This window comes from Lutra lutra, chromosome 4 (genome assembly GCF_902655055.1).
Source record: "Lutra lutra chromosome 4, mLutLut1.2, whole genome shotgun sequence".
NCBI classification, from domain to species: Eukaryota; Metazoa; Chordata; class Mammalia; order Carnivora; family Mustelidae; genus Lutra; species Lutra lutra.
In genome coordinates, this window is record NC_062281.1 from 97243472 (window position 1) to 97259537 (window position 16066).

The window sequence follows — 16066 nt, forward strand, 5'->3', positions numbered from 1 at the left end:
GGGTATGGCTTAAAAATTGTGCTCTCTGGAGTCAAACAGGGGCTCACTTCTCTACTTACCTTGAAGCAAGTGGGAAGGGAGAGGAGAGAGCACAGTCCTTCCCTTTAAAGAACCGCCCAGTGTGGCGTGCATCACTTCCAGGGCCAGCAGCTTGGCCAGACTGAGTTCATGGCCATGGCCCCTGGGGGAGAGTGGGAAGTGTCCTCCTTACTAGCTGGCTGGCTGGGCATGCACTGACTTAAAACACAGGGGTTCTATTCCCAAAGGAAAATGGGGAGTTGGGTATGGGGACCAATAGATGAACATAACTTGTACCGTTTTATTTTATTTTTAAAGATGTATTTATTTATTTTAGAGAGAGAGAACATATGTGAGTTGGGGGAGGGGCAAAAGGTGAAGGAGAGAGAACATCTCAAGCAGACTTTGCTCTGAGTGCAGAGCCTGATGCGGGGCTCAATTTCACGACCCATGAGATGATGGCCTGAGCCAAAACCAAGAGTTGGATGCTCAGTGGGTTAAGCCTCTGCCTTCGGCTCAGGTCATGATCTCAGGGTCCTGGGATCGAGTCCCACATCGGGCTCTCTGCTCAGCAGGAAGCCTGCTTCCCTCTCTCTCTCTCTCTCTGCCTGCCTCTCCGTCTACTTGTGATCTCTCTCTGCCAAATAAATAAATAAAATCTTTAAAAAAAAAATTAAAAAATTTAAAACATAAACGAAATCGGAAAAACGTACAGACTGATAAAAGTAGCAAATGTAAAAATAGAGGGTCTCACTTTTTTGCACCTCGCTGATCATTTCGTGTACTCCCTCGGGTATATGCACCCAATTTAGAAACTCTGGGTCTCAGCCAGAGGTTATGGTGTCTCAGAAGGCTGTGATGGCAGCAGATTGGGAGCAGTGGTTCAGGTTGGGGTACGTGTTGGAAATACAGCCACAAGGAATTCCTCATGGTTTGAGTAGGGGAGAAGGGTCCCAAATAAGAAATGTGCAAATGACCCCCAGATTTCTGGCTCAAGAGTTGGATGAACAGTATCATCATTTACTGAGACTGGAAAGCAGGGCAGCAGGTGTGTGGAGGACGTGAGAAGTTTGGTTTGGGACATGTTCGAAATGCCTGTTAGATTTCAAGTGGAGACCTCAGTAAGGCGTTTTGATTTGAGTCTAGGTCTCTGGGGAGTCATTAGCATGGGAGAAGTAAGTGTGGGCAGAATCAATGTATAGTCAGCATTTAAAGCTGTGGGACTAGGTGAGGAGATAGGACAAAGCAGTGGACTGGGATGAGTCTCAGGGACTCCAGCATTTCGAGGCTGTTGAGAGGACAAGGGTCCCACAGAGGGGACAGAGAAGGATCTCCCAGGAGGCAGGAAGAGAACTCCAGCAAGGTGGCATCTCAGTCAGGAGCCATGTGAAGAGGGGGGAGCACCTGTCCGTGCAGCAGACGCCGAGGAAGAACAGACTGAAGAACTTGTGTTACTGTTTTGTCATCTCCCCTGAATATCTGCTGTCCCAGAGTGGGGGTGGCAAAGGCATCATCCCTGGGAGAAAGGTTTTTGGAAGGGACTGGATCAAGTACCATTAGACTCAGCTGTTTAAAAAGAATACTTTTTTAAAAATATTGGTGGCTTGAAAATGAAGATGGCTTTTTTCACATTAGAATCTATATCTATATCTATCTATTTATCTACGAGGTGTGTGTGTATGTGTATACATACATACATACATACATACATATCCAAGGTAGGCAGTCCTGGACGTATTGCTGCTCGATGAAGTTGTCAGAGACCCAGCAGCAGCCTGGCTCCTCCTGCCTTGCCCACTGGTTCAGGCAGGAGGATCCAGAAAGGGGAGACTTTGGAGAAATCCACACAACCCTCCCTACAGCTCAGTGCCCAACACTTAGTCATGTGGTCAAACCCAGTTGCAAGAAAGGCTGAGGAACTAATCTGTGAGTGGAGTGAAAGCATGCCCAGCCAAAAATCTGAATTCTGTCACCAAAGAGGGGGGTAAGGATAGGGGGCATTACAGGGAGGTAACTAGCAGTTTCTGGTTGGGGGCCTCTCAGATCAAACAGGTGGGTGACTTTCTGTTTGTTCTAACCCACCCGTGTTCTGAATAAGAGGAAAGGGTGTGTATTCACATTCTCATTCTCATTTATTCATTCACTTTCTCTCTCCCCTCCCCCCCACCCTCCCCAGCCTCTCCCTTCTCTCTTAACCCTCAGTGGTTGCTGTTAGTGACCCCAGCCTTCCCTTAGCAGTGCCCTGGGATCATTTTGCCATATGCTTAGGTCTTCTGCCTTTGGATTTTTAGCAGCTGGATGGAGTCCACATTGTAAATATGTCCTGCTTTTCTGCTGAGGACACGTAGGTTGTTTTAGCTTTTTTTTTTTTTTTTTTTTTTTTTAAGATTATTTATTTGACAGAGAGAGATCACAAGTAGGCAGAGAGGCAGGCAGAGAGAGAGGGGGAAACAGGTTCCCTGCTGAGCAGAGAGCCCGATGGGACTCTGGGATCCCAGATCCTGGGGTCGTGACCTGAGCCGAAGGCAGAGGCTTAACCCATTGAGCCACCCAGGCACCCTGTGTTAGCTTTTTGATATTGTCAGGAAAGCTGCGGTAAACATCTTTGTGCCTTTTCTGGAGGGAGGGGAAGAGCACATCACTGATCGTTTCTGTAGAAATGGACTTGCAGGGTCAAAGGATGCCAGTAGTGATACCAAGAGCATCTCCTCAGTAGGTTGATGGTGATAGGTTATAGCTGTTCTCAAGGATCTTAACTCAACTGATGCTCACAGCTGCCCTCTGAGACAGGAGTATGTATCACTCCCATTTAGTCACCCCTGGAGGAATCCGAGGCAGCAAGAGGTTTGCAGCACGCTCCGACTCTTATAATGGTTTGGTGAGACTGTGGGCACACTGTGTAGCTGCTTTACGATGGACGTTTTTACGGAGCCCTTGTTACGCACTGCCACCACAGTGCCCTACCAGACACGTGTTGCTAAGTTAAGCTTCCACAGACAGTGTGGGCTAGCTGGAAACAACACTTCTAGTGGAGTGTTTGCATCTTTTAATAAATAGCACTGGGCTTGCTATGTATCAGCTGTATATGGGTAAGTTTATTTATAAATACTGTTGGTTCTCTTGATCTGCGGTAGTCAGTCGTGTGTCATAAAGTCACCGTGAATATGGAATTAGTGAATACTGAATGTTGCTTCTGGGAAATGCAGGGTTAGGTTCCTGCAAGCTTCTGGTCAACATTTTTGTCAAGAAATCAGTAAACAACCTTTTTTTTTTTTTTTAAGATTTTATTTATTTACTTGACAGAGAGAGATCACAAATAGGCAGAGAGGCAGGCAGAGAGAGAGAGGGAGAAGCAGGCTCCCCCCACAGAGCAGAGAGCCCGATGCGGGGCTCGATCCCAGGACCCTGGGATCATGACCTGAGCTGAAGGCAGAGGCCTAACCCACTGAGCCACCCGGGGGGCCCCAACAACCTTGTTTTGTGTGCCTTTCTATTTAAAGACACCTTATTATAGATGTGTTGTTGATTCATGAACATTGGACTCTCGGCCAACAGTGCCATGACTTAATGCCTAGATGAAGCATATCTAACAAAAACATATATTTTCTCTGAAAGGCATATCCCAGCCTTCTTCCGCTTAGGAATGCTACACAGCACTTTGGCACTGTGTTCAGGGCTATTTTAGACAATTAGCCAACAAAAAGCACGAAAGTATGAAAAATGTGGCAGTACACAGACCAGGAATAGGGCACTTACTTACCTTAGAGGAGAGGACTCAAGAAGGTGGAGCGTTGCCTTGTTCAGCCTCAGTGGGGACATGTCCACCTAGCAGTCGGGTTTTTTGCCGTCCTGCTGCGTGTGTCCTCCAGGGACCATGAACATGCCGCGGCATGGACGTGGGGAGGACACATGCATCTTAGCAAGGAGGCGGATCGCAGATATGGAATCTGCAAATAAGAAGACTCCCCTGGACTCTGTTTTGATCAGTCCAGGTAATTGTATTTACTTCTTTCTCACCAGCTTCCTTTTTTTTTTTTTTTTTTTACAGAGCATTCAAGGAACAGGTTTACAATTATACCAGCAGTAGTCCTAGTAGCCCTAGTAGCAGGAGTAACTTTTTTGCTGTTTAAAAGAGGTATGTATACTTTCTTTCAAAAAAATCCGTTTCAAACTCGAATTGGTTTTCAAAGGCCAGAAAATTAATAGTTTAGAGACTAAAGCGAAGTTTGAAATTTTAGGCGTTTGGAAAGAAACCAAAGCTTCTGTTTCTTCCTGTGTTCCTCATCATCCAAAGTTGCTGGGTCCTCCAGGTTTGCCAAGATTTTGCATGGTCTTGCGGGGAAGGAATCCTCAGGCCATTAGGAGGCTTTACAGATGTGGGAACCCCACTGGACATTCCTCAGCTTCCTTCTGCTTGTGGTCTGTGTCAACATGTATTATATCTCTGGTCTCCAATCTAGATTTTGCACAAGACCCCTTGCTCTTGGCTGCCAGGGCTTTACTTTCCATTCTTCTAGCCCAGAAGGGAGTCCCGGGGAGGAGGAAGCTATTGTTGGGGTTTGGTGACTTGGAGTGGGTCCTAAAGGCCTGGTATTACTTGCATTGCCTTCCTGAGCCATTCTTGGTCCCCTAGACATGTGGGCCAGCCCTGAAGGCAGCCCATGTGCCCTGGAGAATGGGTGGGCTGTTCCCCCATCCTGTTCTTCTCCACATCTGCTTTCTCAAAAGGGCTCTTGGCAAGGCTGATTTGTTACTCCCACAGGGAATGCAGAAGAGTCACCTTTCAGCCACGTGATGGCATGTGGGACCCACGTCATTTCACATGCATGTATTGGACCAACTTAGATTTTATGTCCCCCTAGACCTGCGCTGCTCAGTACCATAGGCACTGGCCATGTGGAGTGGTCTAAATATAAAAGCAATTCATTAAATTTAATTTAAAATTTCTTTCCTCATTTGAACTGTCTACATGTAAAGTGCTCTGCCACACAGAGCTAGCGGCTACCATGATGGGACGGACCAGATAGAGAAGAATTCCATCATCGCAGAAAGTTCTGTCCGCCAATGCTGTCCAAGACTACTGTTGGTACATGGCCACTAACATGTCATATCCCAGGGATACTGTTTTCATATATAGGTTGCAAATACCACGAGGATCCCTAGGTAGTAGATTATGAGTCAGTCGACTCTCCTCTAAATAAGTTATAAAAATCAGCTGGAGAAAGTTTTGAGGCTTCATTACCAATGAGTAAAATATTTAGGGAGCTCAAATGTTCTTGTAAAGAATTATTTTTAATCCCCAAATAGCAGTATCATTGTTCATCATCTCCATAACAGATGGGTCCCCAGAAACCAAAAATCATTATCCACTCAGAGTTCTTGTGGGTCTATCATCAGAATACCTGAACAAACAAACAAAAAAAAAGGTGTACTCAGTGCCCATATAATTCCAAAGCAGTCAGGTGATTTAACTTTTTTAAAAAGTTCATTCAGTGGAGAGGAAATTAATTATTCCCATGGTCAGTATCCGTAGCACCTTATAACCTGAAAAAAAATTATCTTGAAAAATATCCTTACTTCAGCTGGCTTCACCACCCTAAAGCCATAACTTGGGAAAGGCTGAGGCATTTGGCATGGAGCCTTCTGAGGGGATGGCGGTGAGTTGTAGTTGACAGACACTGGGACAAGTTCAGTCAGGCTTGTGGACTAGGCAGCTGGACCACCAGCCTGGCTCCAGACAAGGGCTGATGCCTTTTATGGGAGGACACTGATGTGTACGTGTATGGAAGCCACATCTTAACATCCAAAATGGCGCTGTCCAAAATGGTAAGCCATGAGCCAGTCGTTGAACCCTGGAAACATGGGAGTCCAAAAAACACATGCCGTAAATGTAAAATGCTCACTGACTTTATAAGACGTAGTATTTGGAAAGGGCTGCAGAATATCTCATTAGTAAGGTTTATTTTGATTACACGTTAAAATGACAATATTCATGACATGTTTTGAAAATTATAGTGTCAAAATTAAATTTAATTTCAAAATTAGAACATTTTGAACATGAATTTCACCCGGTTCTTTTTACTTTGTAACATGACTGCTAAAACTTAAATTGACCCGGGTGGCTCTCATATTCCTGGGCAGTGCTGACCCATGCCGTCCGAGCCTGCCTATGTCTTTAGCTTTGTGCATGGGCTGCCATAGAAATATCCATTTTTGTTAGCGGTGTTTGCATTTCTTTTCCTATCATGTGAGGAGCCGTCTTGGAACATGTCCCTGGACCCCCTCTGCAGTTAGTTTGGCTTCAGCATTTGGAAGGGCGGGAAGACCAGCTCGACAGGGCTGTGGTTTAGAGTGCTTCAGAATCAGGTCTCCGTCAGGCACGTAGGAACTGCAGCGTTCCGCTTTGCTTTTCAGTCCTTTAACTGAGTTGAAAATTTCTTCATTTGTAGGTTTTCCGCAACGTGGCAGAGAAACAGAGAGAACCGAGTAAGCACCCCATAGACTGTGCGGTGGGTAAATTAGGTTTCATTCAGCAGAGCCAGAACAGGCCTGATGAGGGCCATCTCTTCCTTGGGGACCAGGTGTATCTATCACTTGTCTTGAATGGTAGTAAGTGACATCCGCGCTGGGCTCAGCAGTTTCCGGATGTCACCTCCTCCCGCCCTCGCAGTGAGCCTTGCACGGGTATCGTGACCACTTGCTCAGAGACAGTGACTATGAGAAGTCAGGGCCCATTGCTAAGACGTCGTCAAGCTGGGTCAAATCAGGGTCTCCAGACTCGGAAGGTTTTACTGTTAGCCTCCTTCTCCTGTCCCTGGAGAACTGGACTAAGGATTGGGTTCACTTTGGGAGCCAGGATCAGAGCTGGACCTGTATCACAAGCCAAAGGTAGGATCCACACAGTCAACAGCAACAACGTGGCTAAACTCCCCTATGGAGGCTCCAGAAGGACCCCGGTCCCCCGCCAGGTCCTTGGCAGTCGGGAGGCAGGAGCCCAGGAGCTGGGCTTTAGGGGGTGTTGGGAAGAATAAAGGGGCTCAGGGCTGTGAGGCAGGATAGGGAGTGACGAGTCATCCTCTTTGGGACAGCAAATGTCGGTGAGAAGAGGGAGCTAGGGCTGGACTGGCAGGCTGGGCCAAGTCAAGATACCGAGAGAGTTGCCAAGAGGTCTGTGTCGTTTTTTTCTGGGAAACCACTGAGGGTTTCTGAGCAGAGCTATGTGTCAGACAGAGCGTAGGGGGCGTTAGTAGACAAGAGGCTGGAGATGGGGACACTGCTGCTGGACAAATGGAAGAGTGCAGCCAAGCAGAGAAAGCCTGAGTCGTGGTTGCCCTGGCAGGGCTGCCATGGGGGGCTGGGTACAGGAGGAGGTGTGACAGTCATATTGACGAACATTCCAGCTAAGCAGGCAGGCTGCCCAGGCCGGGGTTGCGAGTTCCCTGCCAGCTCATCTCTCCCGGGCCTTGGACAAGTCACTTCAACCTTCTGTGCCTCAGTTGTCTTCTGTGGAAGAAGGGCGTAACGAGAGTAGAGGAATAGTAGTGTGGGTGATGACATAGAAATAGCAGCATGCACAAACATGTTAATAAAAATACAATGCTTAGAAGAGTGACTGGCTTGGAGGGGAGCTTAATCAATGTTACCATGCTAGGATGGTTGTGAATATTATTATTATCATCCAGGAAAGAAGCCAGAAGTAGCAGGGATTCTGACGCTTGGTGCCCAAGCAGGGCTCTGGGTTGGGAAGCTGGGTCTGTGCTGTGACACGCTGAGTGTGGGGTTCTGGCGCGTTACATGGGTCCCGAGGTCTGGTGCACAATTGCTGAAGTGGCTTTCGGGGCTGCGGCTGGAGCTCCAGCCTGGGGTGCACCTTCATTAGTAACCGATGCCCTGAGCGTCTGAGGTCACCAAGAAAGCCAAGTCCTTGGGTGACAGGCTGAGTGGAGGGGCTGGGCTGAGTCAGGGGGGAGAGCCAGATAGGCCCCTGCTAGAGACCCTCAGGGGGGCGGCTACATATTAAGGGTGAGGAGAGGCTCGGGGAAGGTGGGTGGGCAAGACCTTGGCTTTATTGAGTGAGTTGCTGATTTTCAAGAACGCCCCGGGGTCAGCGGTAGGAGTGGGAATGAGGAAGGGCCGCTGTGCAGCAGGGAGCACCTGCCTGCCGCGGGGTCCATGGGCTCAGAAGGTCCCTTTCCCCCCAGCTGCCGGGTTGGACACACCCAGGTTACCAGGGAGGCCGGCTGGGCAGGAGGCCTGGGGCAGCTCTGGGAGCCTCCCAGCAAGGCTGTGAGGGGTTGATGGGCCAGGAGGCCATGCGGAGAGGGCTGGAGAGAGGATGAGCAGCGGTCGGTGAGGTGAGGAACAGGTGTGCCAGCAGGGAAGGGGGGAGAGAGAGCACAAGGGCTGTGGTCAGAGGTGGGGATTACCAGTTGGCAGCAGTGAGCATGACTGCGGGGAGGGCGAGATTCTGGGCCGGCCTCTGCTGATACCCTGCTGGTGACAGCGGACGGGCAGCCATCAGAACAGGACTGCCGCCGTCCTTCAGGGGAGGCCGTGAGCCAGGGCCGCTGGGAGAGGTGACGGAGTATCCCAGAGCTCGTGCCCTTGCTGGCTGCTCTCTCCATTCAGCACACTTTCACGGAGGTCCCTCTGTGCCAGCAAGGTGAGGCTCTGTGTTCGCTGACGGCTTGAGATCATGTGCCCAGGGAGGCCTCCACTATGTGGGGTTCAGAGAAGGGGTATGCTAGGGCTCCCCACTCGAGCAGTTTGTGGGCACACAAGAGAGAGTGGATGAGTACATAAACAGACGGGCTGAGGCCCCGGGCAATGGGCCAGCATGTATGGTAGGGATGGTCTGGGCTGGGCAGCCACCCGAGGGGAGGTGAAGAGGCCAGAATCATCACAAAGGCTCTGAGGGGAGTGGGATGCAAGCTAGATTTTCGGAGCAGGGTGGAGTGGAGAAGGCATTCCAGCTGGGGAGGCAGCAGGGGCAAAGACATGGAGGGAGCTAGACCCTCGTGGTGTATTTGACCGAGAGGTTGGTCTGCTTAGCGTCAAGCTGAGTAGGTGGCTAAAGACTGAGGTCAGGAGCATAAGCCGGGCAGGATGAGGATGGGAGCCGTCGTAGGCTCTTGAGCAGGAGAGCTCTGCGAAGCAAGAGAAGCACTGCTTTGGGATAATGAATCTTGGAAGGTAAAAGTGACATCTGAGGGTGACATCCTGGGGAGAGACCTGGGTAGCCTGGAGCTGGGTGTGGGAACTCACTCACAGCTCTTGGTGTATTTTTGTTTACTGTTCAGATTTTGTACTTTATATATTTACAACCTACTTAATACTGATTTTTACATTTAAAGAGGCCACTATGGCCACAATGGGACTTCCTTAAACTCAATTATTAGTTACATATATGGCGGAGTGGGGAGGATTGGAAGAGTAGTGGGGGAGGGGACAAGCATAACCAGGAACAAAGGCCAAATTTTCACATTTCTGTGAGGACAGTGCCTGAAAGAGCTAGACCCACTTAGAATATGTCCAAGGACAGCCAAGCACATTTCAGAGAGCTGAGAGAAAAACGGGCATCATACCACACTTTTCAGCCAGACAATTCAATGTCGACAATTTCCAGGAGTGCTGGTCATTTCTATTTTTGTGTGAACGCCTGGAAGACAGGTCACAGAGTCACCCAAGCTAAAAAGGGAGCCAAGAGCCCTGTTTCTCTGGGAAGAAAGTCTGTGGGGGTGTCTCAGCCTGAAGGGGAGCTGGAGAGGCAGGAGGAGCAACACGTGTGGGCATGGGTGAGGAGTGCGGCCACCCAGCCCTGCCCCTGCTCTGAGGAGTGCTGTGCCTGCCGGGACACGTTTGGGAAGCACCTCTCACTTCATCCCCCTCAAAAATTCACAGCACCCATTTTTGGGTTCTATTAGATTCTTTAAAAAAAGTTTTTTTTTTATTTTTAAGATTTACTTATTTATTTGAGAGAGAGAACAAGCAGAAGGGAGAGGCAGAGGGAGAGAGAGAGGGAGAGGGAGAAGCAAGCTCCAAGCAGGGAGCCCGACAATGTGGGGCTTGATCCTAGGACTCCAGGACCGTGACCTGAGCCTAAGGCAGCCGCTTAAGTGACTGAGCCACCCAGGCACCTGTTAGATTCTTAATAGGAAAGCTCATAATCTGCTCCCTTTTCCCTAACCCCTGTGACTGCAGCGCTCACTCTTTATGATCTCTGGTCATCAATGGGGCACAGATATTTGGGGAGCCCTGGTGTGGTCTGGGCTGCACCCAGTGGGTCTGGCCTGACCTAGGAAGTATAGGTGGTAGGGAAGGCGCGAGGCAAGAACAGGTAGCTGGGTATGAAGGGGCGTGTCCAGGCTTTGCTGCCGCTTTGTGCCTGGACTCATTTTCTTCTGAGCCAACCCCAGACTGGTCCTGTCATCACTGCAGAGATGACTCATCAGGAAGAGAGGTTGAGGAGGAGCGGAAACCGTCCCCAGGAGCCACATGTGGCCAGGAGCAGATAACCCCCAGAAGGAGCGACAGCTCACATAACAGTGCTTAAGGTCTCAGCTTTGTTCTTTGGAGGTTTCAGTGATGCTCAAAGACTGGGTCGGTTTGAGGAAACGGGACTGAATGTGAGTGCCTCGCACTGAAGGTGCTACTTCCAGTGGGCCTCCAGCTACTGTCCCAGGAGGGCTCAAGACCCATCTCCCTCCATCTCTGCGCCCCGGAGCCCTTGGCTTTGATGGCTTCATTGTAAAAGGTCTACTCCCAGTAGAATAGGAGGGTAACTTGGTCTGCATTTTACAAGTTACTAACAGAAAATCTTTTTTCTTATAGCCCCAGTTGACCGGTACTTCAAGATGATCAAATGTATAGTGACTAAGTTATTTAAATAATGGAATCAAAAGCCATCTGATTTGCTGTTCAAGTATTCTGTCATCTTCAAGGACATTTTGGAACTCTAATCTGAAGTGACCCTCCACCAGAAGAGTCTTTTTTGGGAAGAAATATCAACTATTAACCAGAACTAGTATCTACCCTATCCCTGCTCTGGTCTCCAACTAGATACTGTAAATGGTTTTTTGATTCTCAGTTTCTTACTGCCAATTTTCTATCAGATATACACGTGTAAATATGTAAATATATCCTAAATGGTAGGTGGTTTGGCTTTATTTTTTCCTCTTAGGTCAGAAAACTATTCTGAGTCATCTACCTCAGGAGGTGGAGGTCTTTTTACTTAGATCCGTCCTCCGCTTCTCTTTTGTCTTAGAGGGAAAAGAATTCATTGCAGGATGGGTAGTGGAGTGAGGAGGAGATGGACAAAACACGTTCCGTGTGCTGGGTCCATGGCTCTTGACAGGACGCGAGAATACACGGGTCTTTTGTTTACTTCGCTAAGACCAGATTGCCGCCATCTACACACAGGGGGACTTGTCACATGAAGGTCTCTTAACGCACTCAGTGTCTGGTGTTAGCTGTCACACGGGCAGGGAAATAGCAGAGAACTTTTAAAAACTCTGAAGTCCTATACAAATGCAGAACAACAGCCTCTCCTGAATGAGGAAGCAGATGGTGCTGGCTATCCCTCGGGTCACCATCATACATACCAAAGTCCAAGGCCCTTAGCTCCTGAACCCACACTACCCCTGGAGCTCCTCTCACATGAGAGTCTTCAGCCTGAAAGAGGAAACACCGCTTTATCACACCAAGGCAAAGCGTGCTGAAAGGAGCCCCATGAGACTGCTCTCTCTGGCCCCCTCACAGTTATCAGCAAGAATGAGGCGGGGGCCTGGGAGCCCCGAGTACTCTTGGGAAGAGCCCTACTTCCCCCTGCTCCTTCCACCTCTGGGCAGCAGAGCTTCCTATCAACGTATGTGTCTGGCTCATCTTGTGAAACCCTTTTATTTCAGGCCCTGTGGGGAGCCTGGGAATCCCAGACCTTCCTTCACCTTCCAGACCTTCATCTCCAGATGCTCTGTAAGGCTGTTTCTGACCCCTTCATCAGCAGCAAGATTCCTAGGATTCTCTGCTATGAATGTTCCCTCCACCTTTCTGTTCTCACCGGAACCCGACTGTGGCTGCTGCTTCCCGATGCCCTCTCAAGGGCCAGCTGCTTCCTCTCTTGGGTTCCTTGGACACTGGGCAAGAAGGAGGCCTGGCATCCTCTTGGCTCCTGTCTGCTTCCAGCCCATGCCTCCTTCCTCAGTTCCGATGGGCAAACCAACAGATCACCACCACCAGACATTCCCTTTTCTAGCATCTTCGTTGTTCCTCAACCTGTGAAGATTTTAGCGCTAAGCCCAGGTCACTCTCCTAATATGCCTCCCTTCCGAATCTGAGTGTGCTTGCAGAACCCCAGATCCAGTGCCCTGGCATGGTCTGCCCCAAGTATCTTGCCCCCTGTCCCTTCCCAGCAGCCACTGCCCTGGTCTTATCCCTGACCTTCCACCAGCAATGCCTGCAGCCCCTCACAGTCCCTGTTACAGGTGTCCCTGCTCCTCTCTCCATCTTGCACATCTCTCCCTGAGGGCCCTGCTCCACAGACCCCCACTGGCCCCCACTGGCCTGCTGCTGCAGCGACCTCTTGTTCCCAGAGCCACGCTGGGTTTTCATGTTCATCGTGAGAGTGACTCCTCTACCTTTACTCTTTTACCCTCCCACTTGTCCTCATTTGGCCAGATCCTAACAAGGTGGGCAGAGTCACCTCTGCTGGTTCCCTCCCTGCACCTGAGCTGCTGAGCACCCCTTCAGGCAAAGACAGCCCTGGGCTGAGTAGGGTCATCTTGGACTGCAGACCCCCGGGGGGCTCGCACTGGTCTCAGATGGCCTTGAAGCATTGCCCAGGTCTGCTCACTCTCTCTTCCCCTCTTTTCCTAGACCTGTAGCCCTGTGTCTGCATGCTCTGCTGCTCGCCTCACTTCCTCTGTCACCGAAATAAAAGCATACAGAAAAATGTCCCACCACGTGTCTGCACACCCCGCTCGCTGCATTGGCAGCCGTGTCTTTTGCTTCCCCTCCTGAGACTGTTTGAACACTCCTTGCTCCTTCTGAACCCAGTCTCCCCCACCTTGTCTTTGTCTGCTGGGGCCACCATAACAAAATACCAGTGACTTAAAAAACAATTTAGACTGGGCGACTTAAAAAACAAATTTATTTTCTCATGGCTCTAGAGGCTAGAAAGTCCAAGATCAAGGTGCCGGCTGGTTTGGTTCCCGGTGAGGGCGCTCTTCCTGGTTTGCAGGTGGCTGCCTTCTTGCTGCGTCCTCTCATGGCTGGGAAAGAGCCCCGGTGTCCCTTCTCTTCTTCTGAGGGCACCAGCTCTATCAGAGCAGGTTTCCCCCTCCTGACCCTATGTAACCTTTGTCACCTCCTCACTGTTCTGTCTCCAAATAGCGTCACCCGGGGTTTAGGGTCTCAATATGTGAGTCTTAGGACAAAATGTTCCTTCTATAACGCTGCTTCTGTGTGGGATCCCACCCGCCCTCATCTACTTAAGGAGATCACTCCTTGGCTGTCTCCCACATCATCAGCATTCACCTTTCTGCTACACCACACAAACAGAATGTCATTTTCCATATCTTCAAAAAACCAAAATACCCTTGATACACTTCCCCAACTGGCCTTTGTCTCAATTTTCCACTATCTTTAATGGAAAATTTTCTCAAAAGAAATGATCTGTACTTCCTTTTTTCTGACTCCTCCCCTCCTTTCTTGAACCTACTTCTATCAGGCTGTGGTCCCCACTGCTTGTCAAGGTTACCAGGGACGCCCCCCCACCCCTCCCACCTAGGATCTGGTGGGCAGCTCTCCAGCTTCATCTTGCCGTGTCTGTAAGCAACATTTGACTCCCACATAGTTAGTACTGTAGGTGCCCGGTTCTGTGGGGTATACGAGAGGAAAGCTTGTGATGTGATAGGGTAAACAGATCTGTGAGCACTTGGGGTGAATGTACGAAGTCCTAAAATGGAAGCCTATACAAAGAACGAAGGAATTACAGCCGTACGATCCAGCTGTTCCACTCCTTGGTATATACCCAAGAGAAATAAAAAGATGTTAACACAAAGACTTGGGTATGAATGTTCATAGATCATTACTCATAATAGCCAAATAGTGAGAACAAGCCATATGTCCGTCCATGAGGAAAAGATAAATGTGGTCCATTCAGACAATGGGCTGGTAGCCGGTGTAGAGAGTAATGAGGATCTGAGGACGCCTGGGTGGCTCAGAAGGTTAAGCAAGTGTCCGACTCTTGGTTTCAGATCAGGTCATGAGTTCAAGCCCCAGGTTGGGCTCCCTGCTGGGTAAGGAGCCTACTTAAAAAAAAAAAAAAAATTACCAGGGTCTGATACATGCTATACCAGGGGTGAGCCTTGAAAACGTGCTCAGGGAGAGAAGCCAATCCAAAGAGACTGTGTGATTTCGTCCGTGCAAAATGTCCAGAATAGGTACATCTCTAGAGCTAAAAAGTGGATTTCTAGTGGCCCAGGGCTGGAAGGAGGATGCAGGGTCAGGGGACGGAGGGACTGCTAATGAGGGCATGGTTTCTTTTTGGGGTGATGACAATGTTCTAATATTGTAGTAATTGTATAACTGTTGGGCTAAAACCATCAAATTGTACACTTCAAATGAGTGGCTTGTGCTGTGTGTGAATTATGTCCTGATAAAGCCATTATTATAACAAAAAGAACTAAGCTATTAGTTCAAGCTGGGGGTCCCCCTCCCCAGATCCGGCCTTCCCCATCAGCTGGCTCAGCCCTGGAGGCCGATGGGAGATGTAGGCAACTTCCCTAATCTCAGGATCCCAACTACAATTTTCCCCACTCTGCCTGGGGCTGAAAATTACCAGAGGACAAAGTAAACTTCCTTTTGGAAGTCAGAGCCCAGAACAATCATCTAGCTTCAAACACGAGCCAGTGGGTCTATGAAAGTGTCACGAACCAGAGTTCGACTTAGAATCTTGAGACACGGGGGGCGCCTGGGTGGCTCAGTGGGTTAAGCCTCTGCCCTTGGCTCAGGTCATGATCCCAGGGTCCTGGGATTGAGTCCCGCATTGGGCTCTCTGCTCGGTGGGGAGTCTGCTTTCCCCCTCTCTCTCTCTGCCTGCCTCTCTGCCTACTTGTGATCTCTGTCTGTCAAATAAATAAAATCTTAAAAAAAAAAAAAGTCTTGAGACACAGGCACCTGGGTGGCTCAGTCAGTTAAATGTCTGCCCTCGGCTCAGGTCATGATCTCAGTTTCCTGGGATGGAGCCCTGCATCAGGGCTTTTGCTCAGCGGGGAGTCAGCTTCTTCCCTTCTCCCCCTGCCTACGACCCACCCTGCTCATGCTTGCTCTCTATCTCAAATAAATAAATTAAATCTTAAAAAAAATTTTTTTTTGAGACAGATCATTCCACTGTGTGTCTCCTCCCGGCAACCCTTAGTCATGTTATGCCCAGCAGCCATAGTCCCACTCATCCATCTTCTCCCACACTCCCATTCCCAGGCCCGCTCCTCCTTCTGGGGTGTCCCCCTGCAGAGCCAGTGGAACCTCCCTTCCACAGTCAGCACTGGACCCTCCACTCCCCACCCTCAGCCTCGTCTCTGCATTGCTGGTGCTCCTTCCTGAGGCCTCTGGCCCCACCAGAAGCCCTCCCCTAAGGGACAGGCAGGTGCATTTTCTCTCCGATTCATGCATGAGGAAAGCCACAGGCACTTGTCCAAGCTCAGCCAGTCACAAGTGAAAGAATCAGGGCTCCAATCCAGGCCAGGCACCCCCGAAGGACTCTTCCCCACCAAGCTATACTAAGAGAAGTTAGAGGCATGTGGTCACTCTTCCACGGATAGTTGGGAGACCTCTGAACCCTCAGTTTTACGCCCCCACCCTCAACTAAAAGGTCAGATGTCTGTGTCCATCAGCCTGAGGAAGCACAGCCCTGGCCACTGGGCCATGTAGTGAGAAGCCTGGCAGTGGCCCAGCAGCCCACCAGGGCCCGTGTGGCCTGGAGCAAGAGTGGCTGGGGATGGCGGAAGTGAGAGTGAAGTGAGCAGATGTGTGGGTTCCCTGGGCAGCCTGT

At 49.7% G+C, this 16066-nt stretch overlaps 1 protein-coding gene across 4 annotated transcripts in view; it reads left to right on the plus strand.

Annotated features, from left to right (window-relative positions):
• The window catches only part of CD58 (CD58 molecule), a 42691-nt gene extending 28624 nt beyond the window's left edge, over nucleotides 1-14067 (plus strand). The window contains exons 4-7 of one of the 4 annotated variants that reach the window (XR_007126581.1): nucleotides 4066-4153; nucleotides 6468-6504; nucleotides 10456-10643; nucleotides 10849-14067. Coding sequence is in view for 3 of the 4 variants with exons in the window: in XM_047725527.1 (XP_047581483.1) it covers nucleotides 4067-4153; nucleotides 6468-6504; nucleotides 10456-10570 (239 nt within the window). In the remaining variant the exon portion in view is untranslated. The remainder of the gene's footprint in view (nucleotides 1-4065; nucleotides 4154-6467; nucleotides 6505-10455; nucleotides 10644-10848) is intronic. The other 3 variants (XM_047725527.1, XM_047725529.1, XM_047725528.1) reach the window with 3 other exon arrangements.
• Nucleotides 14068-16066: the final 1999 nt, after the last annotated feature.